The sequence below is a fragment of the Kogia breviceps genome, chromosome 15 (genome assembly GCF_026419965.1).
Source record: "Kogia breviceps isolate mKogBre1 chromosome 15, mKogBre1 haplotype 1, whole genome shotgun sequence".
In the NCBI taxonomy this organism is placed as follows: Eukaryota; Metazoa; Chordata; class Mammalia; order Artiodactyla; family Physeteridae; genus Kogia; species Kogia breviceps.
In genome coordinates, this window is record NC_081324.1 from 66,319,562 (window position 1) to 66,347,279 (window position 27,718).

Consider the following 27,718-nt stretch of genomic DNA (forward strand, 5'->3'; position numbering starts at 1 on the left):
TGTTGTCAAGCAACTCAGGTGCATAGTTACTCCCCAGGGTTCAGTTGGTGTCCATTGTGCTTCCATGACTGTCTCAGGAACTCAAGTTAGGGTCACATTGGGAATTTTCAGGCCTACTCCTAAGCCTCAGTGATTATTAATTTCGATGGTTATGAGTAGCTTTATTGTATGCACCTGCTATCCTGAGGGTCTTGAGCCCTTAATTTATAAACCCACTCAGGTCCTTTTTGCCAGGCCAGATTCCTAAGATCAAAAGCTATGTTTTGGTAGTATTTAAATGTGGATTTTTCTAAAGTGATTGCATTATGTTGAAGGACTTTGAGAGGTTATAGAGTGGGGTCTCACATCAGAAGTCATGGATTAAAAATGGTTTAGACAGCGGTTCTCAAAGTGTGGTCCTCAAAACTACCATTTAGTATCATCTGGTAAATTGTTAGAAATACAAAATCTCAGGCCCCGTCTCAGAGGTATTGAATCAAACTCTAGGGTTAGGGCCAGCCATCACCGGCTAAATAACGAGTAATTCAGAGAATTCTGACTCAGATTCAAGTTTGAGAACCATTAGTTTATTTTTATTATTATTATTATTTTTTTTTTTGCAGTACGCGGGCCTCTCACTGCTGTGGCCTCTCTCGTTGCGGAGCACAGGCTCCGGAAGCGTAAGCCTAGCGGCCATGGCTCACAGACTTAGCCACTCTGTGGCATGTGGGATTCTCCCAGACGCGGGCATGAACCTGTGACCCCCGCATCGGCAGGCGGACTCTCAACCACTGTGCCACCAGGGAAGCCCATACCATTAGTTTAGAAAACAGGAGGTAGTGAGGCTTATTAGTGGAAAAAGTTTGGGATTCATTCAGCTTTTTCTTACCTTCATCAGTGGTCCTTGTTTACCAGTTCTTGAGATGTAGTACCTGCTCTTCTATTAGTGATACCATCTTCTGCTTGGAGTACAAAATAGAAATGCTTTGGCCTGTCCCACTATTCAGATCCATGTTTTTTTCTTCAAGCGAACAGACTGATTTTCTTAGATCACAAAGTATTATGTACTTTGTTCTGTTTCTCCTTTGCTCCTGTAGCTTGCCAGTGACTCCTTATTGAATGCTGTCACCTGCCAGTTGGACATGGAATAAAAGCGGAGGACACTCAGAATATTCAGCTTGATACTGACTAATGTTAACCATGCATGTTAAATCTACCAGCTGAAAAATAGGTGTTGGATTATCTGAGTTACCTGTGTGCTCCTCATTGCCTTGACTAGTTATAAATTGGCACCGTTTTATTTGTCATTGTAGGGATCTTTAAAGGAGGCCACCCTAATGTGTGGCTGATGGGCAGTTAGTTGGTCACAGTGGTACAGCCATGATTGTGTCTTTGCTTTGTTTCTTTATTTTGTTTTGTTTGTTTTGGCCATGCCACACAGCTTGCAGGATCTTAGTTCCCCGGCCAGGGATTGAACCCGGGCCCCAGCAGTGAAAGCACCAAGTCCTAGCCACTGGACCACCAGGGAATTCCCTGTCTTTGCTTTAAAATCATTAAGAAAACAGACAAGCAACTGAAGTGGACTGATTTGAGTAATCCTTCTAGCCTTCTTGGAGAGAATCAGTTGCAAGACTTGAAGTCAAGCCTTTGAGAATACTTTTTGATTTAAATTCTAGGTTGAAATCAGTAGTCCGATGGTCAGTTTTTGCTATACAAAGATCTCATTTGATAACTTAATGGGTATCTCATAAACTGAGTTGAATAGTAGGCTCTAACAGGTGACATTTCAGTGAGGCACTTAGCTATAAACTTCTAAGCTAGTATAAAAATAGGGGTGCCTGTTTATAGGGGGGAAGGCAGAATTGTGGTACAAAAATTCATGATACCATGTTAATGTTTCAGCTGTCCAGAAACCTAACTGGAAGTTCTTAGAGGGGCTGGCTGGCAACACCATAGATACTGTCTTCTGACTGCTCTTTCCTACCTGTTCCGATTTTAAGTCATCTTGAAAAGTTGGGATTAAGGGCCCTAGCCCCCTTGGGTATCCTCTCTTCCTTCCTCATGGTGGGAACTTCTAGCTAGATAAGGAGCCAGTCATTTCACAATTGGAACTTCTGACATAAAAATCTGTGGTTCTAGCACCCCTTTCTAAATCTTTGGTTCAGGAAGGGGTGCTGTAAGAGGAGCTGGCCTAGGGGAAGCCTGCCCGAGGAGGTGGCGGTTTGTTCAGGGTTCCCAGTGGTCCCACTGGACTGGGACAAACGTGACAAAGCTGCTGGGAGGGGTTGGGCACCTTCCCCTGTCCTCTCAAGAGAATCACTGGAGAGGAGAGGATGAGGGGCCACTGAGCCCCACTGCCTGGTTTGGGATCCCCCACTCTTCCACCTACTTAACCTGTGTTGCCTTCAATCATATTCTCAACTTCTCTGAGTCTCATCTTTTTCCTCTGTAAAATGCAGATAGAATAGTATCTAACCCATAGGATTTTTATGGGGAATAAATGAGAAAATGAATATCAAGTGCTTAGAAAAGTGGCTGGCACACAATAAGTGTTAAAAAACTGCTTATGATGTAATAAAGGTAGGGGGAGATACTGAAAGATAGCTTCTTTAGATGCCACCTTTAGATCAAGGTGCTTATTTTCTAAATGTCACAGTAACCATTTCCATTTTAATATGAAACCAGAAAGCACTATGAAGATGTAATGCTACCACCCTAAAAATGATTTTCATAAGTTTCTTTCTGGTACTTATTTACCTGCTTACTTCATGTTTTACATTGCTTTTATCGGTTGTATAAACGCATTTAAAAGCCAAGGTTTATTTTTATTGTGTTGGCCAGATTAACAGAAAAAGCAGGGTTTCCTTTTTTTTTTTTCCTATTCCCATTTTCTTAGCTTCACATAAATCCTTTCAATAGAAGAAAGTCTTTGCATCATATCAGCCACCATTAGAGGCTTGGGTGAATCCAGGTGCTGAGTCCTGATTATCAGCTCTGCAGGATCCAGTTTGCATCCTGACCTGCCTGTAAGAACTGTTCTAAACGGTGCCCCTTTAGCAACAAACCTCATGAATGGGGGATGGTGGAAGGTATCTCATGCACCCCCTGTGTCATTCGTTCACGATTGCCCTGGCTGTCATCTATGAATGCCATTACCCCATTGTGATCTATTTTTAAAAGCTTTCTAAGCCTTTCAGAAAAGTCATGTGACTCAGATTGAAATATCAGGTCAGTCAGCAACCATCTGAGAGCACGATGGGCCAAGCCCAATGTTAGTGGGTGTGTGGAGGGTGGGGACTAGAAGAGGAGGTCAAAGGGGGACCCAACCCAAGCGCTGCTCCAGGGACATCTGCCTTCTTTAGGAAGAGCCAGGCACACATAAGTGAGATACTGGGGCACTTCTAGGGTGCTCAGACCACTAACAGTAAAATAAAAATATCCACAGTAATCATAAAAAATTGGACTTTTTACTCTTGTGAATTGAATTCAGCTCACGGAGGTAAAGAACATTTCCCCTTTCATCTCCTTCTATAAGTGACTTGTGTGAAATTCTATAAGGTCAGATTGTCATCAGAATGCATAGCTGCTTCTGCAGGGGATTTCTGCAGAAAGAAACTATAAGGATTTAACCACTGTTGGTTTGGGCTTATACTCACATCATTTGCTTTCTACTTTAATTCTGATCACTGAAAGTGGGTGTCCATATTAGTAATTCCCAAATAGACTGTTTGGGAAGGCTTGACACATTTTCTTTAAGGAAGGCTGCTAAAACTAAGAAAATGTGTTTATATTTCCTTGGGTGTGGGACTCTTAGCCAATTTGCAGCTTGTTCTTGCCTGGTCAGGTTTTAGTAACCTATGCAAAAATTAAGGTCTCTGTTGATAACTCTTCTCTTGTCCAGATGATAATTTTAGTGAACTTGTTCACGATGTAAGTTTCTGTGGATTGTCAGGACTCTACAAAAGGGTAATCTCACATTCCCTCCTGAAATACTCATAGGGAAGGAGCACTCCCAGTTCAAAATGGGCACTTTGAAGTATTTTCCCTTTAGCCAAACTTGAAGGTTTTCTTTGAAAATATCCCAAAGGGATTCCTTTCCAGGAATAGTTGATGTTAAGGACTCTTGAGATGGCAAGTTCAAGAAGTTTTTTTTTTTTTTTTTTTTTTTGCGGTATGCGGGCCTCTCACTGTTGCGGACTCTCCCGTTGTGGAGCATAGGCTCTGGACGCGCAGGCTCAGTGGCCATGGCTCACGGGCCTAGCCGCTCCACGGCATGTGAGATCTTCCTGGACCAGGGCACAAACCCGTGTCCCCTGCATCGGCAGGCGGACTCTCAACCACTGCGCCACAAGGGAAGCCCAAGAAGACTTCTTTTGAGAGATTGGAGAGCAGTGGGGCCAGGGACCACAGTCATCTGCCTGTGCTAGCCACTAAGCATGGCACACAGGAAGTGTTCTGTGGACACTTATGAAAGAGCAAACTTTGTGTTGACTTAGCTTATGGTTTCTCTCCTCCCCACTTAACTGGGGGATCCTCTCAGGCTGGGATACCATCTTAAGCATCTTAAGACATTGCTGAAGGTAACAGGTTTAGTTCTCTAAACCCAATGAGGAGGATCTCATTTTTTCCCTAAATGTTGGGGTGGACCTTGGGCCACATTTTGAGAAATGTGATTGGTTTAAAGCACTACTTTTTAACCTCTGTGGTGTCCATTGGAGGTTTTTGGGTAACCATTGGAGATGAACACTCATTGCAGAAATTGGACAAATGTGTTTTGTGTATGGTTTCCTTGATGCCATGAAACTGGTTCAAGGAGCCCTGCTCTCAAGAACAGTACCTGTAGTTTGACTTAGATGTTTAAAGTTTTTCCTAGGAGCTATTCAATCCAAGAATTGTTTTGTTTCCCCAGTTCTCAGCCTATTAATAAAGAAAATTGCTCTTCATCCTCTGTAGACAAGTGGGCTGTGTTTTGGACATTGCATTTGGTCAGAGGCATACTGTGGCACAGTTGGTGCTGCTGGCATGGTTGATGCCTGTGTGCAACTCGCCCACTGCTCCACTTTGCTCTTACAGGCCTGTCAAGTTTGTACATTGAGCATTCACACTTAGAATATGCCAAGCATATAAAGTCAACAAAGAAAACTGGAATAATATGGGAGGGAAAATTAAAACATTTTTACCAACCTGAGCCACTCTTTTGTACCCAAGAGTAGTTGGCATTTATAAATCTGTGATTAGAGCAGTAAGTCTGTAACAAGAGAAATTAAAACATTAACCTCTGGTAACTAAACCTCTTAGTTTAATTTACTTAAAATTTTTTTGTTGTTGAGATAGAATTCACATACATAAAATTCACCCCTTTTAAAGTGTACCATTTAGTAAATTCACAAAGTTGTACAACCATCACTACTATCTAATCCAGAATATTTTCATCTTGGCAAACAAACTCTACCTATTAACAATCACTCCCACCCCTTATTCCCTTCCCCCAGGCCCTGGCAACCATTAACCTACTTTCTGACTCAATGGATTTACCCATTTTGAACGTTGCATATAAAGAGAATCATACAGTATGTGGCCTCTTGTGTCTGACTTCTTTCACTTAACATAGTGTTTTCAAGGTTCATTGTTGTACCATGTATGAGTACTTTGTTCTGTTTTGTTGCTAAATATTCCATTTATAGGCTTACCACATTTTGTTTAACCATTTATCATTTGATGGACATATGGGTTGTTTAAACTTTTTGGCTGTTGTGAATAATGCTGTGAGCATTTGTGTACAAGGTTTTTGTGTGAACATAATTTTTCATTTTTCTTTGGCTTATAACTAGGAGTGGGATTGCTGGATCATGTGGTAACTGTGTTTAAGTTTTTGAGGAACTGCCACCATTTTCCACAGCAGCCGCACCATTTTCCATTCCCATCAGCATGTTAGAGGGTTCCAGTTTCTCTACATCCTTGTCAATACTTATTTTCCCTTTTTAAAAAAATAGCCATCCTAGTAGACATTACATGGTATCTCGCTGTGGTTTTGACTTGCATTTGCCTGATGACTAATGATGTTGAACATCTTTCATGTGTTTGTTGGCCATTTGTGTATCTTTGGAGAAAAATCTATTGATCTTTTACCTGTTTTTTAAATTGGGTTATTGTCTTTTTGTTGTTGAGTTGTATGTGTTCTCTCTATTCTAGACTCTTATCAGATACGTGATTTGTAAATATTTTTTCCTGTCCTGTGGGTTGTCATTTCACTTTCTTGATAGTGTCATATGAAGCAAAAAATTTCTAAGTTTGAAGTCAAATTTATCTTTTTTCTTTGGTTGCTTAGGCTTTTGTTGCCATAGCTAAAAACATTGCTTAACCCAAGGTCATGAATATTTATACCTATGTCTTCTTCTAAGAGTTTTATAGTCATAGCTCATATGTTTAAGTCTTTGATACATTTTGAGTTTCTTTCTGTATATGGTATGAGATGGGGTAAACTTTATTTTTTTGAACAGTTTTAGATTTACAGAAAAAGTGGGAACATATCTTATATTGGTATGGTACAGTTATTACAGTTAACAATGTTGATACATTTTGATTAACTAAAGTCCATACTTTATACACATTTCCTTAGTTTTAAACCAATGTCCTTTTTCTGTTCCAGGATTCCATCCAGGAGACCATATTACATTTAGTTGTCATCTCTCCTTAGCCTCCTCATTTACCTTTTTTGTAAGGCTTTTTTTTTTTTTACCTTTGTTCAAATATTTTTTGATCCCCGGAAATAGAACATTTTGGTCCATCTACATGTTTTGTGCCTGTGTTAAAATTTTAATCTTTGCAAGTTGACTCCTAAATAAATAGACAAAATTATTAGCGTTTCACCAAATGGCTGTAGTAATAGTAGTGAACACCTATCACTTGGGCTCCCTATTATATGGAGTTAAAAGTTTCAAACAGAGCCTCATTGTTTAGAAACTTTTTGTAGATTGAGAATATACATATTTAAGTATGAACTATATTGCCCTTGGTTTAATAGTATACTAGGGTTCTTAGTTTAATATTCGGATTTGAGGGTGGTGGAGTGAGGGGATATGTAATAATCTTTGGGTTGCTTCTGATAGCAGAAGATTGCTTTGCAGTGTTTTTTCCTGTAGTGTGTATTTCCTATATTGCAAGGTCCTTCCTGTTTTTACTGGAAAATGTTTTAAGCCCCACTGTTCTTAGGATTTCTGTATTGTTGCATCTGCAATCATCATAACTACTATTGGTCCATCTTCCCCCCCACCACCACCAAATTTGTGTCACCCCTGGCCTTCTGACACTGTGTTCACCATTCAGATTTCACTGGACTGCAGTCTCTACTGGTAATTTGCAGGTGGTATGTCAGTACTTTGACAGTTTTTTCAGAATTTTGAGTAGCCTTTAGACATTTCCTTATATTTGGAATTCTGTTTGTCTCAGACTTCCAAATTTTTCTAGGTATTTCTACCCAATTAATAAGACATAATTCATAAATAAATCCTAAATAAATGTAAGTAATTGATATTCTGGTTTTAAAACTAAAATGTCATCTTGTTCTAGGGCATTTTGCTATTTCTCACCTAATGGAGAAAACATTTAGGTGCCTCAGGTGTCTGAAGATACTGAGTAATTTCATGGCATGCTTATATGCTGTGATTCCTGTAGGCTGAGAGAGTAACTCTGTCCCTCTGTATTTACCCCAAGATATGGGAAGCAGTGATCAGAGAAGCAGCAAGCATTCTGTTGTGAGGCCTGTGACGGGGGTGTTGGAGAGGCCGCAGCACAGTGGTATATGCTTTTTTGCAAGGCAGTTGTAGCATTTTACTGGTACTGAGAGTTTGGGAATTGCTGTTTTTAACTTTACTATGAAAATGTTTATATAAAAAGGAGGCAGTGGTTTTGTGTATATACATGTGTATGAGCAGGTGTGTGTGTGTGCACATGTGTGCATATATAACCACACATATTTCCTAGTTCTGCTGAGAGGGCCTAGAAGCAAATGAGGATACCCAGTTCCCAAATCTTGGTTTATTATACTATTCCCCACTTAAAGGAACTTGGATTTCTCAAGAAATGGCTGACTCTGGGGTTAGGACAGGATGGGTACAACATAAGATAGAAAATAAGAAAGTGCTTTTAAAAAATGATGGGGGGGCTTCCCTGGTGGTGCAGTGGTTGGGAGTCCGCCTGCTGATGCAGGGGACGCGGGTTCGTGCCCCAGTCCGGGAAGATCCTACGTGCCGCGGTGCGGCTGGGCCCATGAGCCATGGCCGCTGGGCCTGCACGTCCGGAGCCTGTGCTCCGCAAGAGGAGAGGCCACAGCAGTGAGAGGCCTGCATACCACAAAAAAAAAAAAAATGATGGGGCATGTCAAAAGGATGCGGGAGCCAGCTTGAGGAGACTCTCAATTTGAGCACCAAAATAATTAAGGACATTAATGAATTATAGAGCATTGGAAAAGCTGGGAATCTGTGAGCCCATGTCAATAATAAATAGGTAAATAAAAGGGGGAGAAGGGAGGGTTTGTATTTACAGTGGAATGCCAAGTGCCTGACTGGTAATTATGGAGGGAGGCCTATAGTTGAAAAATCAAGATTGGTTTGGCTCAGAATCACCAGTAGATGCTAAATTTATGGGGAAATTTTGATGAAGGCCAGAATATTTGGATGATTTTAAAGTGTCTCCCCCACAGATTGCATACTGATTGCAAGTGGGCATGTAGTAACTAAAGAGTAAAACTGGAGAATACCTTGACCAGGTGGTTAACATCAAGTTAACATCACTGATGAGGGGCAGATGGGTGACATAGGCATCCAGAGGTGATGCTCTGAGGTGGACGTCTCTTAGGTTAGCAGAGATGCTTAGCCTTAATCTAATCATGAAGAAACATTAGACGAACCTAAAATGAATAATGTTCTCTTAAAAAAAAAAAAAAAGTAGGCTTTATTGTTTAGAAATGCTAATGTCATAAAAGACAAAAGAAGTTGTAGAAATGTTCCAGATTAGAGACCAAAGAGACATGACAACCAATATCTGGTTCTAGACTGGATCCTGTGTTAGATTCTAATAAAAGGTAATATAAAGGACATTATTGGGTCATTTGACAAAATTGGAATCCAGAGGGATAAAGTGTTATTGATAACTGGTTGTATAAAACTGACAGCACTTCTCAACCAGGTTCTGCAGAAGTGAGCCCTTATGCCCTAAGGCATCCATTGTATGTAATAGATTCTCTTCTCTCCTGTGCATCTAAAATGATACTGGCCAAGTATAATCCTTGGGAGAATGGAAAAATAGTCACTCATTATTTTCTGTAGGGCTTAATTCTCTCATGAGCCACAAAAAAAGGCTGTGAAAGAATATGCTCATTTTTAGGAAACAGGCACTGAAGTATTTAGGGGTAAAGGACCATGTACATTAAAAAAAAAAAAAATCTATCCCCTTGTAAGTTGGCATCTAATGCATTTAAGACCAGTCAGAATAGCTGAAGGTTTTATGTAAGCCTAAAGCTACCATGCCTTGATCAGCGTTCAGTGTTGTGGGGTATATTATTGGACAGAAGTTTATGAGAGAGTGTGTTTTAGCGATAAACTGATCACTTAACGTTATTTGCCAATTCTGCTTGAGCTTCTGGTGAGAACCTTGAGCTGACTCTGGTCCTTTCTGGAATAAGTCAGGGTGTAAATAAATAAGAACTGTATGAACTGCTTAAGGTAGACAGTCAGTTACTGATAACAAAAATAAGTTGAAAATATGTGGCCCAAGAAATATTGTTCAAAATCACCATATGATTTCTCTTTCTAGGAGGAGCTCTTGGATATTAAAGAACGCCCTCATTCCAAACAAAGGCCTTCGTGCCTCTCTGAGAAATATGACAGGTATCTGGGGGGGTCAACTTCTTGTTACACCAAACTTAATAAATGGAGTTGTATTGTTTTGCTGGAATTACGAGTGGGGAGATTTCAGGGGTAATGACATTGGGCTTCCACACAAATAAATTGCACGTAAGGTATGAACATGACTAAATAGCATCTCACTGCACTGTCTTCATCAGCTTTGTTATTAATTAGCTGAAATTCAGAGATTTAAGCTGCAAGGAACTCTAAGGACAACTAAACCAATTCTCTTTCAACTAATTTGTGATGAAACTAAAACTAGAAAATGACACATTGGTCAAAGGCACATTGTCAGAAAGCAGAATTAAGACTTGAACACAGGAGTCCTGACCAGAGTCTTTTCTCTCTACCAGTGGTTTTTTGCACTGTGCTTTGAGGGTCCTTCAGGGGCCTGCCTGGGGCAGGACGATCAGGAGGACTCTGGGCCTTCTATCAGTCCCCCAGCCCTCACCCCCCAACAAGAGAACCATTCAACCATTCAGATTTGGGGGGTGGTTTGTTTTGTTTTGTTTTCACTGCACTGTACGGCAGGCGGCATCTTAGTTCCCTGACCATGGATGGAACCCGAGCCCCCTGCAGTGGAAGCACAGAGTCTTAACCACTGGACTGCCAGGGAAGTCCCCACATTAGCCCTTTTGCATCTTGGGGTCCTTCATAAGGTAGAAAGCTTTGGTTTGAGAAGGCTATAGCTAAAAATGGTCTGAAAGTCTCTTAGAATAAGCCTACATTGCACTTCTTATGGTTATCTTAAGACTTTAAGGTCACTTCTTAAATATCAAGGTAGATGGTTCATATTGGCCCACTTTTTTTAATATATATAGTGTTTAATTTTTTGGTAGAATAGCACACACTTTTTTTTGCACATGCTTTTTAAAATTTTGTACATGGACAGTTCAGAAGGTTGCTAAATCTGGACTCCTGACCACTTTCCCCTGGTGAGGGTGATACTTGAATAATGGCAATTCTAATTGGTTAGGAGTTTTTGCTAAGTCTCAGATTAGCTGGGGGTTTTCTTTGTTTTTGTTTCATTTTTTCTTCATTAAAGCTGTAAAGGTTTTTTATGCCTCAAATTGAATTTTCTTGTTACAGCTGTTTCTTCTTGCCATAAAATAGTTATCATGGGCACATATTCCCATTGATTCTGAAGTGGAGACATTGTGCCTAATAATAATAATGAAAATAAAAGAGATGGAGGAAAGAGTTTCTCATCCTAGCAGAGCTAGAGTTAGGTACCAGATTGTTGGGCTCCAAAGCTGCTCCTCTGCACACTGCACCAACCGCCACCCCATCATTAGCGTAGGAGTAACAAAGTCAAACCCAGATTACACATTTTAGGCTCTTAAAGAGCTGTCTGTCCTACTTGTGGGAAAAACAGACTGTACATAGAAATTCTGGAAAATATACACTAAGCATTCCAGGAGCTGCTCCCAATTAGAGAATTAAGGGGCTTTTTCCTCCCTGTACTAATCTTCAGTAAACTGAGTAATCAATATTTATGGAGCATTTCATTGTATAGGACAGGCATAGATACTATAATCCATATGCACCCCAAGGTTTGTGGTCTGGATGTTTCATGTATGCACAAACCACTGCTTTTCAAGTGACTGTTGCTATTATGAGAACAACAACAAGGTATTGCTGAATTTATTAGTTGTTTTTGTTTTCATCTTAAAAGAGAGAATCATTCTGATGGCAACCATGAAGTTTTGTATTGGAAAGGGGCTTCCATAACCTGTCACCTGAAGTAGTAGAAATTAGACTACATGTGTATTCATGGTGCAAGTGCTAACTGTTGGTGCCCTTTGACTTGCAGTGATGGTGTCTGGGACCCTGAGAAGTGGCATGCCTCCCTCTACCCAGCTTCAGGACGGAGTTCACCAATGGAAAGTCTGAAGAAAGAGTTAGATACAGATCGGCCTTCCCTGGTGCGCAGGATAGTAGGTGAGCATAGTCTCTGAGAAGTTGGGGCAGCAGTTTTGGAGACAGTGCTCTTTGCTGCTGGCTTCATTCTTAGCTGTGAGAATTTTATGCATTGGAAGAAAGTATCATTATCAGGAAACTGACTTAACAGTTCATTTCTTTTTTTTTTTTTTAATTTAATTTTATTTTTATAAACAGCTCATTTCTGATTAGCTAGCAGAGTAAAACCATAGCCTTCCTATATAGCAGTGGTGGGTAGACTGTATTAGGCTATGTGCTTTTGAAATAAAAGTACCAGGTCTTTCATTGAATTGGATAACTGAGTTAGATGTGGGGACCCTAAAGCTGTGCTGGAGAGCTGGTTATGCCCAGTCTCAGGTGAGACTTTTCATCAGGTATAAGTTAGTTCTGGCAATTCTTAATTCACAATAGAGTATGATCTGAATACCGGGTTTTGATGTGGTTTGCGACTGGAGTAAAGTTTGATCTTCCATACCTTTCCGCCTTTAAACTAGAAAAGTGAAATGGATAGCTGGCAATATAAAAGCTAGTCAAGGAACTTGTTGCAAGAGGGAACTCCTTTTGAGATGAGAGGAACACGCATCATAAAACCAACTTAGAACTGAGCAAAGAAGATGGGGTGATGACTGTAACTTGAGCTTTAAGACTGTTCTACACAGATGAAAACTTAGAAGCAACCTAAATGTCCAGCAGTAGAAATGAAGTTGAGTAAACTTTGGTATATCCATATATAGGAGTGTTCAGCTGTAAAAACATGTTGGAGACATGTTCACCAAGTTATACAAAACTGTCTATTTTGTGTCTTATTTTTGGAAGAAAACAGACACTGCATGGAAATTCTGGAAAAGTGCATACCAAAACATTTTAGGAAATGTTTCTAGTGAGAGGATTAAAGGAGGTTTTCCTCACTTGGACTTATCTTTAGTTTTCTGATTTTCCTAGGAAGAATTTTTGTGTGTGGTGACATGTTTTTCTTACATCTTTATTGAGGTAAAATTGGCATTCAATAGACTGGTACATAAATGGCACATAAAGTGTACCGTTTGATGTTTTGACATGTGGATACAATGTGAAACCATTAGCACAATCAAAGTAATAAGCATTTCCATCACAGATAAAAGTTCCCTAGCACCCCATGTGTCCCTTACACTCCACCCCCGCCCCACAGGCAAGCACTGGTCAGCTGTCACTATAGATTAGTTTACATTTCCTAGAATTTAATATAAATGGAATTATACAGTACGTATTCTTTGGGTAGCTTCTTCCACTCAAAATAGTTGTTTTAAGATTCATTCATGTTTGGGGGTATATAAAAGTTCGTTCCTTTTTATTGCCTAGTAATATTCCATTGTGTGAATTTGCCATAGTTTATCAATTTATCTGTTGATAGACATTTGGGTTGTTTCAAGTTTCTGACTATTAACAAAAACTACTCTGAACATTCATGTACAAGTCTCTCTATAGACATGATTTCTTTTCTCGGCTGAATATCTAGAGTCGGATGGCTGGGTTCTATAGTAGATGTATCTTTAATGTTTTAAGAAACTGCCAAGCTGTTTTGCAAAGTGGTTATACTATTTTACATTTCCACCAGCAGTGTTTGAAAGTTCTACTTGCTTCACATCCTCATCAGCACTTGGAACGGTCAGTCTTTTTTATTTTAGCCAGTCTAATAGGCATGTATCACATTACTGTTTGATTTACATTTCCTTAATGATTAATGTTGAGTATCTTTTCATATACTTATTTGCCATCCATATGTTATCTTTGGTGAAGTGGCTCTTCAAACCAGTTGTCCTTTTTTTTTTTTTTTAAGTTTTTAAGAGTTGTTATATGTATCGGATACAGGTCCTTTATGAGATATATTCTTTTCTTTTTTTGACCACGCCTTGTGGCTTGCAGGATCTTAGTTCCCCAACCAGGGTTCAAACCGGCACCTTCAGCAGTGAGAGCTCAGAGACCTAACCACGGGAATTCCCTCAGATATATTCTTTGAAATATGTTCTCCCAGTCTGTGGCTTGTTTTTGTATTCTCTAAACAGTAACTTTCAAAATGCAAAAGTTTTAAATTTTGATCAAATCCAGTTTATCATTTTTTAAGATAGATTGTGCTCTTGGTGTCATGCCTAAGAAAACTGTGCTAACCCAGTGTCATAGATTTCCTCCATATTTTCTTCTAGAAGTTTTATAGCTTCAGGGGTTACATTTAGATCTGTGATCCATTTTAATTTTTGTATATAGTGATAGGTATGAATTTAAGTCGTTTTTTTGCATGTGGATTCAGTTCAGTACTTTTTAACTTTTTAGGTGGTTACTGTTTCAAATACTGACACCTACTGTAGTTTATTAATTGACAAAACATTTGCTAATAATTACATAGATAAGAATTTAGTCAAGGGACTTCCCTGGTGGTCCAGTGGTTAACACTCCGTATTTCCACTGCAGGGGGCGCGGGTTTGATCCCTGGTCGGGGAACTAAGATCTTGCATGCTGCACTGTGCAGCAAATTTTTTAAAAAGGGGAGGGGATTTAGTCAAAACAAAGGGATTATGGAGATTAATCATGGGAAATTATTGATTATAAAGTACATTTATTCCTCCGAAGAGATGAAGGTTTGCTCATCTTCATTAAATACGTGAACTCTCTAGCTGTTTTAGTGGTGACTCTTTTCCAGTACCCCCATGGCCACCAGTCACGGACAGACCACCTAGAGAGGAAGAATGCCCTTGCTGGTTTGCTTAACTTTCTCTTTCCGGCATCTTTCCAGATCCTCGAGAGCGTGTGAAAGAAGATGACCTAGATGTTGTTCTCAGCCCACAGAGACGAAGCTTTGGAGGGGGCTGCCACGTGACAGCTGCTGTTAGTTCCCGGCGCTCAGGAAGCCCATTGGAGAAAGACAGTGATGGGCTCCGCCTGCTTGGTGGACGAAGGATTGGCAGTGGGAGGATAATCTCTGCTCGGACCTTTGAGAAGGATCACCGTCTTAGCGATAAGGACCTGCGAGACTTGAGAGACAGAGACCGAGAGAGGGACTACAAGGACAAGCGTTTCAGGGTTTGTCTTCTAGATCCTCTGGCACCTCGTGTGTTCACTTCGTTTATAGCGGGTTACCCTGAAATGCTGGGTGAACATAGCCTGTTGTTAAGCCAGAGGGAGGAACAGAGAGCTGGGGGTGGGGAGGGGCTTCAGGTCTATAGCATAGCATCTTCATTGTACTGCTGAGAGTTATTTAATTCATCAGTCCTTGATTGAGGTAGAAATGCCGTAACTAGAATCCTATTTTTTATTTTTCATTATGTACTTTTCCAGAGGGAGTTTGTGGATAGTAAGCGTGTCTTTGAGCGTAGAAGAAATGATTCCTACACAGAAGAAGAACCGGAATGGTTCTCAGCTGGACCCACAAGTCAGTCTGAAACCATTGAACTGACTGGCTTTGATGATAAAATACTGGAAGAAGACCATAAGGGGAGAAAAAGAACAAGGCGACGGACAGCCTCTGTGAAGGAAGGTCAGCAGAAACTTTCAGAGGAAGGCTCACTGTTCTGAAATGAGATGTGCTTATAATTGGCTTAATTGTACACTTAGGAATAGGCACCAGTGTTAAAAGTGGCAAGTTTTTAATGTTGAAGCCTGATTTTGAAACTTCTTCCTAAGTGTGAGTTCACTGTGTGTAGATTGTACTGTCTCCTCAATTTGTCCTGCCTGCAGTGCTAAACAGAAAAGTCTCCCATTACCCAGTAAGAGCACTGTGTACACGAAAGGGTTCCCCAGAGGTAAGAGCATGTGATAGAAATAATGAGGGGTCTCATTTATTGAGCATGTATGTACTGGACACGTGGTAAGCATTTTTTCAATATAATCCTACTTCTAACAACCCTGTGAAGCAGATATTATCGCGCCCATCTTACAGATGAGCAAATGGAGATGCAGGCGGCTTATGTGACTTGTCTGTGGACACTGAAGAAGTGAGTAGGGAAGTTGGGAGTTGAACAAGATGCTGAGCTTCAGAACCCACCTCCTTCACCATGGTGTTAGGCCTTCATAGTGTTGTCACTTGGCTTCTCCCAAACTCACTTTTCTCAGGTATCTTCCTTGCTAAACTGAAGAAGCCAGAGCTAATGTGCAAGGGGTACCTGGTGAAGGGTGGGGGCCCACTAGTCGTGTTCAGAGCAGTGACCAGGCTGGTGGTCTTAGGAGGAAGCAGGGAAGAGGCAGGTGGGTAACTTGGGAGACTTTGCTGTTAAATTGCCTTTGAGAGATGCCTTTGTCTCATGCTCAGACTAAAGCAGCACCAGCAAGTGTGGTCTTTTCACCTCATGGTAAAGATCATGATGAGAAAAAGCCCATCTTTTTCTTAACTGAGATGAAATCTGAATTTCAACCATTCTTGTATCAACATGGGAGGAGCCAAAAGTAGCAAAATATATCAGTAGTGTCACCTCCTCACCTTACAGATGCAAAGAGACAGGACTGCAAAGAGGTGACAACCGAGACCCTGTCCCGTGGGTTTAATGGCAGCACCTCAAGTATCAATAGAATCCAGGGGTCCGGGCTCTCTCACCCCATTGGTTAATTGTCCTAGCTACTGTGTTAAGATAAACAGGTACTCTAGTTGCATCTTGGCTGCAAGAACGAAAGGACGGGGAGGGATGATGAGTACCTTTGAGTCCATTTATGTCTGTGTTCCAGCTTTCCAATGAACTTGGTATGTAGAGTTCTCTGCAGGCATGTAATGTGCTGGGAGTATAGCCATGGACAAGACAAATGTTTTCCTTGCCTGCATGATTTTAATACAAGTGTGTGTTGAGCACCTACTCTACAGGGCCCAGTGCTAGGTATTGTACATATGGTGATGAATTAAACAATTTGAATATGTATTTCACTTATAAACAGAAAAAACAATCATGTAGAAGGAGGAGATGGTTAAAACCCTCCACTGATAGAAAATTTTAATTTGTATTCTCTCTAATGAAAAGTATATGTTCATTCTGGACTTCCCTGGCAGTCCAGTGGTTAAGACTCCACGGGGCATGGGTTCGATCACTAGTCGGGGAACTAAGATCCTGCATGCCGTGCAGTGCAGCCAAAAAAAGAGAAAGAAAGAAAAGAAAAGTATATGTTCATTCCGAAATGTGATAACACTTGCCCTTAGTTATCTTTCCTAGGTCCCTGGCTTTTGAGACTATCATAATAAATGTCCAGTTGTGTTTGCCTGCTAATGCGTGTTCCTACCCACTCTCAGTTGTCAGGCCCAGTTTGCTCTCAAGCTGGCATAAAATTACACATGGGGCACTTCTGCTGCTTGCATCTCTGTTAAGAGATGTTCTCATCTCAACACAAAATAAAAGAGAATAGGAGAAATGCTAAAGTTTTTTTTGTAAGAGTATGAACTAAGTACAGACTCTGTCTTCTGGCTCTCATCCTAAAGTAGGTAGACAGGTTCTGGTGGGTTAAATGAGTTAGAGAGAAGCACTGCTCTAATGGAAAAGGACACAAACTTGGCATTGATTAGGGCTATTAAGTTGTTTACCTTTTCTAGGGCTTGGTTTCTTTGTCTGTAAAATGAGGAAAATACCTCCACCAAAGTAGTCGTTTTAGTTAAATGTCAGTCTTTAAGGAACATCATTTACCTCTGCTGATTGGCAGTAAGTGTGTGCTGACCCACTGGAGAGGCTGCCCGTTGCCTTGTCCATGGCTCACAAATGTCTGTCTCGCCAGTTGCCTTAGGCCCTCAGAAGGCCCAGGGTTCTGAGGTGGCAGGCACCTCTGTGGAGGGGCAGTGCTGCCTTACACACACAGCACAGCATGGAAGAGCACTGCTGGCCCACCTAGGGTTGAAGTTTCTGCCACCTGCTAGTATTGAGACCTTGGGTAAGCAAGCCACTTAACCTTTTAGTTGTCATCCCCTGCCTTGCTATCTAGCTTTTTGAAGTGTTGTTGGAATGAAAGCAGATGATCGCATTTAGCCTCTCTTGGTCTAGAATATCCTGGATGAATAATGAGCCTGCAGTCCTGTTGGGGTCTTTTGAGAAGGGATGTGTCCAGGCTTTTTTTTTTTCCTAGGAGGACTTCACGTCTGTTGTGATCTTGAAACTATAGGCAGCTTTTACATCGGTGCTTTTGCAGGGAGGGGCTTCAGGAGTTCTGTTCTTCAAATTAAAAAGTTGATTTTCCAGTATCTCAGTGCACTTATTTTAAAAGGAAAAAAAGTCTTTTTATCTGAAGGATTTTGCCTTTTGCCCATCTTCTGGCTAAAACTAAGATGTTAGCTTCCTTCAGTGGAAACTTGGTAGCTTCTCTTAGACCTTATCTTCCCATCCTAACTCAGTTTTAAATGAACCAGGCACTGCAGATTAAGACAAAGCTGATGAGAGCAGCTTTCCTGCCTCAGAAAGCTCAGTCTCACCAGGCTGTTTCCTATAATATAGTGTGATAAGTACTCTGAGAGATAACACAAACATTATAGAGAAGGCGGTGATTAATTTTTTGGTAGGGTAAAAATGGGTAGGTAGTGCAGACTTCCTAGTGGAGGTGACATTTGAGCTTTGCCTTGAAGGATGAACTGCAATCAGTAGGCAAATGAAACTTGCCCTTGGACTAGGTTTCACATAAATACCTTAGGTTGCTGAACCCTGACTTAAAGTGGTGATGCAGATGCATGGGTGAAAGCACAGCCAAATTAATTTCATTCCTTTTTTTTTTTTGCGGTATGCAGGTCTCTCACTGTTGTGGCCTCTCCCGCTGCGGAGCACAGGCTCCGGACGCGCAGGCTTAGCGGCCATGGCTCACAGGCCCAGCCGCTCCGCGGCATGTGGGATCTTCCCAGATCGGGACACGAACCTGTGTCCCCTGCATCGGCAGGCGGACTCTCAACCACTGTGCCACCAGGGAAGCCCTCATTCCATTTTTAAGCAGTAAGAGAGGCTCAAAAATTGTCCTTAAAAAAAAAAATTAGAAAAGAATCCACTACATTATAGAAAACTTGAAGAATGGGCAGAGGAGGGATCATAATCCTTCCTAAATCATGTTGGTGTTCTGGCTTGTTGTTAAGTCTTTTTTCCTCCTCTAGCTCCCATAGGAAGGGAACTGTTTTACTGTTGCAAGTGCTGCACTGGTACAAAAAGTCTGCTTTTAAAGTCATCTGTGGCTCTTCTGCATGTGTGATGATGCTGAGGCCACAAAATATGTCTGGAGCAGTTTACATGACCAGACTGTCTTTGTCCGGTTTTGCTTTCAGGCGTGGTCGAGTGCAATGGAGGAGTGGCCGAAGAGGATGAGGTGGAGGTCATCCTTGAACAGGAGCCTGCTGCTGATCAGGAAGTGCCAAGGGATGCCGTCCTGCCCGAGCAGTCCCCAGGAGAATTTGACTTTAATGAGTTCTTTAACCTTGATAAGGTGCCATGCTTGGCTTCGGTGAGTGTAGCAGCATGCTTATAAACATGGATGGAGCAACTGTAGGGTTAAATTTGACCTGAGTCTTTAAGATAACCTTTTAAAGTTTTGTTTTGCTAGATGATTGGGAGTTTTTTGGCTTTTATTCTTAAATATTATTTGAATTTTTGTTGGCTTCGTTTTGAGAGGCTAAGTGGAAATGACTAAATGAGAATTCTCTACCAATTAACTCTTTTTCCAGGTTATTAGCATTGGACTAAGAATTCTTCAGATGTTCAAGAACGTTGTCTGCTTTTATTTTTAAGTAGTTAAGTGTTTGTTGTAGAGCCTTATTGTGGAGGTGGATTTTTATAACTCATGATCAGTATCATACTGATCTGCATTCCTTGGGTAAGGCTGGTTAGGTGGTACCTGTGTGATGTGATGGTTCCGAAAACCTTTCATGAAAAGGAATGTGGGATACTATCGCTGTTGCTGTTAAACTATTGAAGTCTAATCTTTCTCGACTTTTAAAGTAGAAACAGTAAGACATCCCAAATCTTCACTTGGTACCTGCCCTTGCTCCTGTCCCCTTTGGCCATTTAGGGATTAGTAATGCCTCATCAAATTTTTGGAGAAAAGATGAAACTGTGGCCTATGCCCCCAGAATTGAGATTTTCCTGTGGTCGCTGAAAGAGTGCATAGCACTGATGAAATAGAATTTTAAAAACCATTTGACCAAAAGCATCTATCTGTACGTCCCAGATGTCCTTTACAGGACATGAAATACAGCAAGTAAGTTTGACCAGTCCTTTAGAACTAGTGGTTCTAACTTAACTTACTCTACTCCTTAACGGTAACTGCTTCTTGTTTGATCATTGCATGAGTGGACAAAGCTGGGCATGACGGAGAGGTATGCCTTTGTCATTTGCCTGCCCCCAAAACCTAAAAGATGGCCACCTGGAATAGGTGAGCAGACACTGCATAGCATTGATAGGAACAGGGCCACAGGTGAGTTCTAGGGCAATACTTCTCAGAATCTCTATGGTGAAGGCCAGGTTTTATTTCCAATCCATTGAGGACCAGTACTTTAGTATAAAGTACAAATATCACAGCAATGCCCAGTTGCTATAAAAGTTGCTAAGCATTTACTCCAACTCTCAACTTACCTCATTGTGGACCAGCTTGGCCCAAGACCACACTTTTCTACAGCGCTGTTCAGGAATATGTGGAGGGCAGCTGCAGATCAATCGGCAGCTGTGTGGTTTTGCTCCTTAAGTTCTAGCACAGTTTTAACTGTAAGTCCTCTAGCCAGATACGTCACTTACAGTGAGCTGGCCTGTAGTCCTTTGTCTCACTATGAGCAGAAGGGTTGCATCCAGATATGAGTTTAATTTACTTGATGTAAAACTGAGTGATCCTCTCAAATTCTTAGCTTTTGAGGGGACAGTAATTTTTTATTTTTATACCAGCTGTGTTTAGTGACTTTTTTTATTGCATTCTCTTAGAAGACAGATGGAAATCTTATTGTAAAAAGTTTTCACAGCAAAAGGTCAAAATTTAGAGGCCTGTAATTGGCTCCAAATGTGAGTACCTATGAAACTTACCTGTGTACCTAGGCAGAGGAAGAATTCAAAACTAAACTTTTAATAATAGGTAACATGCATACAGTGCTGATTGTTTTAGGCTTTATATCCAATAAGTCATTTAATTCCCACAAAACCCTTGTAAGTTAGATTACTACTGTTTCTGTTTTACAGATGAGGAAGGCAGGCACGGAGAGGTTTAAATAACTTGCCTAAAGTCACATAGCTAGTTAGTAGTGGAAACTGAATTCTAATTTTTGTAGTTTCAGTTAACAGTCTTCACTCCTAATTCCCCCCAGCTATACTGCCTATAAAGCATAAAAGGGAGGAATAGGAACTCAGCACCATCTTATCCTTTGGCCCTCACCCTCAACCAAAACTTGGTTAATTCTGAGAAGGTACCTGGCTAGGAAATCTCTCCATGTTTTTCATGGAGGTACTGCTCATTAAGGTGTATATTCTATAATAGATTAACTTAAAAGCAAAGCTGGGATCAGTAAAAAGAGATGCTCTGGTTGTGCTGTATAACCAGCTGGACTCTATTACAATGCTCAGAAAATGACCAGTCAATTGGGAAAAATAAGAAGGGCTATATAAGATTTGAATATCAACTGACAAATGATATAAAGTGTTTGAGGTATAGTACCTGGCACTTAGTAGGCCCCACAGATGTTGGGTATTAATTGGCATAAACAGAATTACACTAATTTTTTTTTTTTTTTTTTTTTTTTTTTTTGCGATACGCGGGCCTCTCACTGTTGTGGCCTCTCCCATTGCGGAGCACAGGCTCCAGACACGCAGGCTCAACGGCCATGGCTCACGGGCCCAGCCGCTCTGCGGCATGTGGAATCTTCCCGGACTGGGGCACGAACCTGTGTCCCCTGCATCGGCAGACGGACTCTCAACCACTGCGCCACCAGGGAAGCCCCTACACCTATATTTTTAAGCTATATTTACTGGCATTGCAATACATTAGAAGTTGACAGCCACGAAAATCTGTACAAAATGAAAATTTAGATCACATGTGCAAATAATTTCAGTTACATAAGTAAAAATAAGCTGATTTTAGATAGGCAGCTCTTACTACAGTACCTGATACATAACAGGTACATAGTATTTTGAATGAAGAAAAAGGAAATCAAAACAAATCCTAAACTATGTAGAGTGATGAACAGGAGCATTACATAGAAAAACCTTGGTGGAATAATCAAAAGTGTGCTAAGATGAAAGTGTGTAGCCTTAAATGCATTCATTACAAATCCAAAGAAAAATCAAACTAGAGTGAAACAAATAACAAAAATATGGAAATTTCCATAAAAGTGGAAAGTAATGAAAGAAAAGCATTGATTAGTAAAACTTAGTAATTGTCAAAGAGCAAGAATATTTCACAATATCTATCAGAATAATATGAACCCTAGGATATGACTAGTCTAAATGACCTTTGACAGATCAAACTAACAGTCATATAGGTTACCTTAAAAATGCTATTAAAAGTGTAGTCTAGAAAGAGCGGCTGAAACATTACCAGACTGCAGTTCTTGACTAGATTAGGCTGTGGGATGTAGCAGCAGTCAGCTGAGTACCAATGTGCATAAGGGGAGGGAGGGACTGGTGTTAGAGTATCCCTGCTGGCTCTGTGGTAAAAAAAAAATGACTGACCAGATAAACTCTTAAGATTCTTTTTGGGTTCAAAATGCTCAGGCTTCTTGAAATTGGCATTTCTAGTAAGTGGTGTGTAAAAGCGACTTTGTCTCTACTTATGTTTTAGCTGTAATAAAACTCAGCTTCTCTAACAAGTTGGTCACTGATCAAAATATGGAAATGACTTTCTTAACACTTACTGTCAAATCTTTAGAAAATATCCAGATACCTTATATTCACTTCATTTACTTTTTCATGTTCCTCCTGTGTATCTTCTGGCTTTTCTTCCTATACAATATGATCAGAGGAAATAAAAACAAAGTGCAAAGCTATTTTTTAAATTTCAAACTCTTTTCAAAATTAAAATATTTTAAACAGCTGTAGCTTTTACTTTTAAAAATTCCTGTTTATCACCAAGGTGGTTGTGTTTTGGGTACAATTCCCAATTTTTCACAGTGAAACATCACTTTATAATGCTTCTCCTATAATTTTAATGATCGCAAATTAGTGGACTTGAAAGTCAGCATTTGCTGGCACGGCCTGTTGTTTATGATCATTTTGTATTCGTGTCTGCAGGGTTTGCCAGTACTTGTCAAAGCCAAATCCAATTAAAAAATTGGTCTTTGCCCTAAAAAAAGTCAGCATTATTTAAGGTATGAGAGTCTACAAGTGCAATGTGATTGAAACTGTTGAATAATACCTAAGAAAATAGAAGTACCACAAGTAATCAATGTCTTGGTCTTGTGTTCAAGAGAATTATTTGTGGCTTAGATTGGGTATGTGTTATGAGAAAATTCTTCCAGATAAGAGTAAAAGAATAAATCTAACCTTCCACTGCTGAACTTTGACTAGAAACTGAGGGTTTTAGACTTCAGATAAAACAAAGTCCCTAACTCTGTCATCTATGTACCAGCCTTGAGAAAAACCTGTTTTCTGTTTATGCCTTATTGTCAAGGATGTGCCTCATTTTTGCATTGATATTTGCTTTACCTTGTCTTTTCTAAATATTGATAAGAGAACTGCGTAAAGATCAATTTGGATATTTAATTAGATTTATAATAGGGTACAACTGAAAATTTCATTTTCAATGCTTAAATTTAGTTTTTAAGAAGGATTGGTAATAGAAATTACTCTTATGAAACAGCGTTGAAGAAATTACTTCTGATCATAGTGCATCATTTAATTGCTCTTATTATTGAACCAAAAACTATGGAGGTCAGATTTAAAAGAAAACCAACACCTGAAAACTTTCCATTAAGTTCAAACAGATATTAGAGATCAATTCACATTCTGACTTGGACTTTGACTAGGAAATACGACTTGGAAATATGATCTTTATGAGCTCTACTTTTTAGCTTTTGGGTTCTGAAATTGTCAGCATTGGATTTCATGATGTTCATTACAACCTTGAGGATGCTGAAGTCTGAAGCAAGGGTTTTCTTTCATCAGCTCTCCATACCTGATGCTTAGTTGAAGGTCACTCATCAGCTTGGCAGTGGAATGCTTTACTCTGGTGCTGATTTTGATTTTGAAACTATACCCTCTTAGAACATTCATCGATTTTCTAATGAGGCAAAGATAAAAAACCAGAACACTTCCTGTGGCACAGAGGTTTTGCTTTATATGCTTAGAGAATGCATGGTTGGTTATGCCCAAGTTTGGGTTACTCAGAAATGATCCAGGAGGGGAAGAAAAGTTAAAGATGTTCAGAATCCTAAGTTCTGAGGGTGTTTGCCTTCAGGTCAGCAGCATCAAAGGAAGTTTCAAAGTAAGTGACCCTTTCTTAAAATTTGAACCTTCTTGTCCTTTTCACCTAGAAACTATTATCTTAGCTTCTTTCATCTTTCCCTTTAGATGATAGAAGATGTTTTGGGAGAAGGGTCAGTCTCTGCCAGTCGATTCAGTAGGTGGTTCTCTAACCCGAGCCGATCAGGAAGCCGATCCAGCAGTCTTGGGTCAACACCGCATGAAGAGCTGGAGAGACTTGCAGGTAAAATTGCTTCAGGTTCTGGTCTTGGATGTAGACTCCCTGATATGGTTCATTTGGTCTTCATTAGTCAGGGGTCCATTAAAGGGTTTCTGGATGCTGAAAAAACCCTTCAATTGGTGTCCTTTTAATACTGTTGAAGATATGTTTCTGTGCTTTATTGGGACCAATTAATTATGAATATATTTACTTGTAATACTAGGTCTGGAACAAGCAATCCTCTCTCCTGGACAGAACTCGGGGAATTATTTTGCTCCTATACCATTAGAAGACCATGCTGAAAATAAAGTGGATATTCTAGAAATGCTACAGAAAGCCAAAGTGGATTTAAAACCTCTCCTTTCCAGCCTTTCTGCAAATAAAGAAAAGCTTAAAGAGAGCTGTAAGTTTTTATTAGAGTCTGTTTTAGATATTTGAAACATTTGGATGCTCTGTCTTAACGGCAGAATTGGTTCCAACAGACTGCTATCTCATCAAAAGTCAGATAGATGGTGGGTTTTGTTTAATGTTCTTCAAAAAAACTTTTTATCAAACAGTACCACCTCTTTGAGAATCTGGTAGTCACTGGGTCACGAGCTCCATGGTAAGAACTTTTCTTCTAAGTCCTCCTTACCTGGAGCCTGAGTATAACACTCCCGTGAATGTTGTAGTCCTCCCGAGCATAACTTGGCAGCTCCTCACACCTCTGCCCCAGTCTGCCATGTTCTTGCTTAGGTTATTAAGCCCTTAACACACAACCTTCGTGATATAATAACCATAGTGCAGGAAGCACTCTTGCTCATGTTGGGCCATCTGGGATTCCTGTCCCTGGTAATAAGTCTCCAAAAGACTCATTATAAGAAGTCCTCCTGCAGGATCTCAGTGCCTTCAGTTTGTCTATTTTTGGTGTCAGCCTTTTCTGACAACCTCACTTCAACTGTGAAATAAATTATTTTCACCTTAATCATCATGGTATACAAAGAGAATTCCTACCACATATTCCTTTGCTTTGCTTAACCTGGACTTTCTCAACCTTTCAGCACATTCAGGGGTTGTGCTTTCAGTGGAAGAGGTAGAAGCAGGGCTCAAGGGCTTGAAGGTGGACCAGCAGGTGAAGAATTCAACTCCCTTTATGGCAGAGCATTTAGAGGAGACCCTGAGTACTGTGACCAGCAATCGACAGCTCAGAAAAGATGGAGATATGACTGCGTTCAACAAGCTAGTGAGCACCATGAAGGCAAGTGGGACTTTGCCTTCTCAGCCCAAAGTCAGTGTAAGTATTTGGCACAAACCCCAACCTTTTCTCCTTTTCCCTCTTTCTATTCCACTTCCCACCCAATAAATGGCTTTTAAAAAAAGGTATTCCGAGTAAGATGGAAATTCTTTAGTAGTCAGTTGGTCCGTGCTACTTTTGTGTGTTCTTTAATTATCGCTATACTGTTTGTTACTTGAAAAAGCAGGCTTGTGGTTAATCTGCAGTTACTGTGCATGACAGTATAGCGATTGAAAGATTCAGACATAACTTGCTTATCTTAACTCACTGCTGGAAAAAAAAAAGGTGTAAACATACCTTTGGGGATGAGCTCCAGAGAAGGTTTTCTGTTTATTCAGCTACTTAAGTTAAAGTAACTTACCATATTTTTACAATAAAATCTTTTCACAACTTCTAATTACTCCCAGATACCTGAGATTACTGGCTTTCTTGATTAGGCAGTTGACAGGTATACATATCATTTGTAAAGTATCTAAGATGAATTTTTCAAGACAGCTGCATTCTGTTAATTTACTAATAAAAAAAGCTGTGACTCCAAATTTATAAAACACCTTTAGACATGAAGTTGGGTTACAAGGTGACTGCATGTCAGTAAATGCAGGTGTGTAGCACATACTGGTCTTTGTCATAACACATTTAGAGGGCGCCTCTCAGCCATGGTCTATGTATTACTATTGCTAACCCTTGATGATACAAAGTGAAAGGAAAATGGTAAATCTGAATAATAAATAAAAACATAGACTTACTCTAGTTGCTAAGTTATAGCAAATTTACCAAACTGAGTTTTGCCTCTTGTTTTTCCTGACACCTTGTCTGAGAACTACAGGTTAACCATGGGAGAAGTAGCTGTTTCATTGTGCCTTGTACCAGTGGAGGGCAGCTGATTTTTGATGTTTCTTTTCTGACCAGCTGTTAGTGCTAGATCGTAACAGACGCAGTTGTTCCTGGCCTACCTACCTGACTCTCTGCCTCTGAAAAGAGGCATCTCAGATAGGTAGACTTATTTCTGTGTATCTGACCACACCATGCCAGTTATACGGGAATGTTCCTTGTAAGCTGCTTTAGATAATTTTCATGCAAAGAATTACTAGATATAAATGCTTTCAAATGAGGACCAGATTACAGGACTGCAAACTATCCTGTTCTGCTTTCTTGTTATTGGGTTGGCCAAAAAGTCCATTCGGGGTTTTCTGTGATTTAACGGAAAAACCCAAACAAACTTTTTGGCCAACCCAGTACCTTTATGTCATGGTGATTACGTGCTGACTATAGTGGTAGGGGTCAAATCTTGTAAATAGCCACTTTTAGGGTAAGTAAAGAAATGGGAGCAGGGCAATTCAACAGTTTACCTGATGCTTTTGAACATCTTGTTTCAGATATGATTCTAGGGTTTGATATAAACACAGTTGACCCGGAGTTGTGAGGATAACTGGCATGATGTTGGGGTTTCAGTGCTCTGAAATATATCTGGCTTCAGCTGAGGGAATGAGCCTCAAACACACACATGAAGGAATGGATGATATAATTTAAGGTGCTAGGCAAAGAGTAACACAAACTCAACCTAGAAAAGAAAGCAACAAGGAAATAATGTAATAAGTGCACCGGGCATTATCCCAAAATATTACTTGATTTGCATGTTGTTGTTTAAGTCATGGAATTCTTCCAAGCTTTTAGTTACTGTGACTGTGTGTGTTATGTATACTATTTCTGATCTGACTCTGCTTTGGTTCAATCATATTGTTTATCCCCGAAATAGGACATGTTGGTTCAGTCTAAACTCTATTTCAAATTAAATTGTAGATGCTATCCTCCAAATATAGTAAACCATGTAGTATAAAGTTGCCTGTTTGGTTTTTTTTGTTTTGGGGTTTTAAGTAAATTTATTTATTTTATTTATTTATTTTTGGCTGTGTTGGGTCTTCATTGGTGGGCGCGGGCTTTCTCTAGTTGCGGCGAGTGGGGGCTACTCTCCATTGCGGTGCACGGGCTTCTTGTTGCGGTGGCTTCTCGTAGCGCAGCACAAGTTCTAGGCGCGCAGGCTTCAGTAGTTGTGGCA

General features: G+C 40.2%; 1 protein-coding gene across 6 annotated transcripts in view; it reads left to right on the top strand.

Moving 5' to 3' along the window:
* EIF4ENIF1 (eukaryotic translation initiation factor 4E nuclear import factor 1) overlaps positions 1-27,718 on the top strand; it is a 42,739-nt gene that overhangs the window by 3,968 nt on the left and 11,053 nt on the right. For all 6 annotated transcript variants that reach the window (XM_067014777.1, XM_067014775.1, XM_059040109.2 and 3 more), the window contains exons 3-10: positions 9,793-9,866; positions 11,698-11,825; positions 14,593-14,879; positions 15,135-15,333; positions 19,063-19,238; positions 24,278-24,413; positions 24,613-24,792; positions 25,430-25,662. In XM_067014777.1, the coding sequence (XP_066870878.1) occupies positions 9,793-9,866; positions 11,698-11,825; positions 14,593-14,879; positions 15,135-15,333; positions 19,063-19,238; positions 24,278-24,413; positions 24,613-24,792; positions 25,430-25,662 (1,413 nt within the window). The remainder of the gene's footprint in view (positions 1-9,792; positions 9,867-11,697; positions 11,826-14,592; positions 14,880-15,134; positions 15,334-19,062; positions 19,239-24,277; positions 24,414-24,612; positions 24,793-25,429; positions 25,663-27,718) is intronic.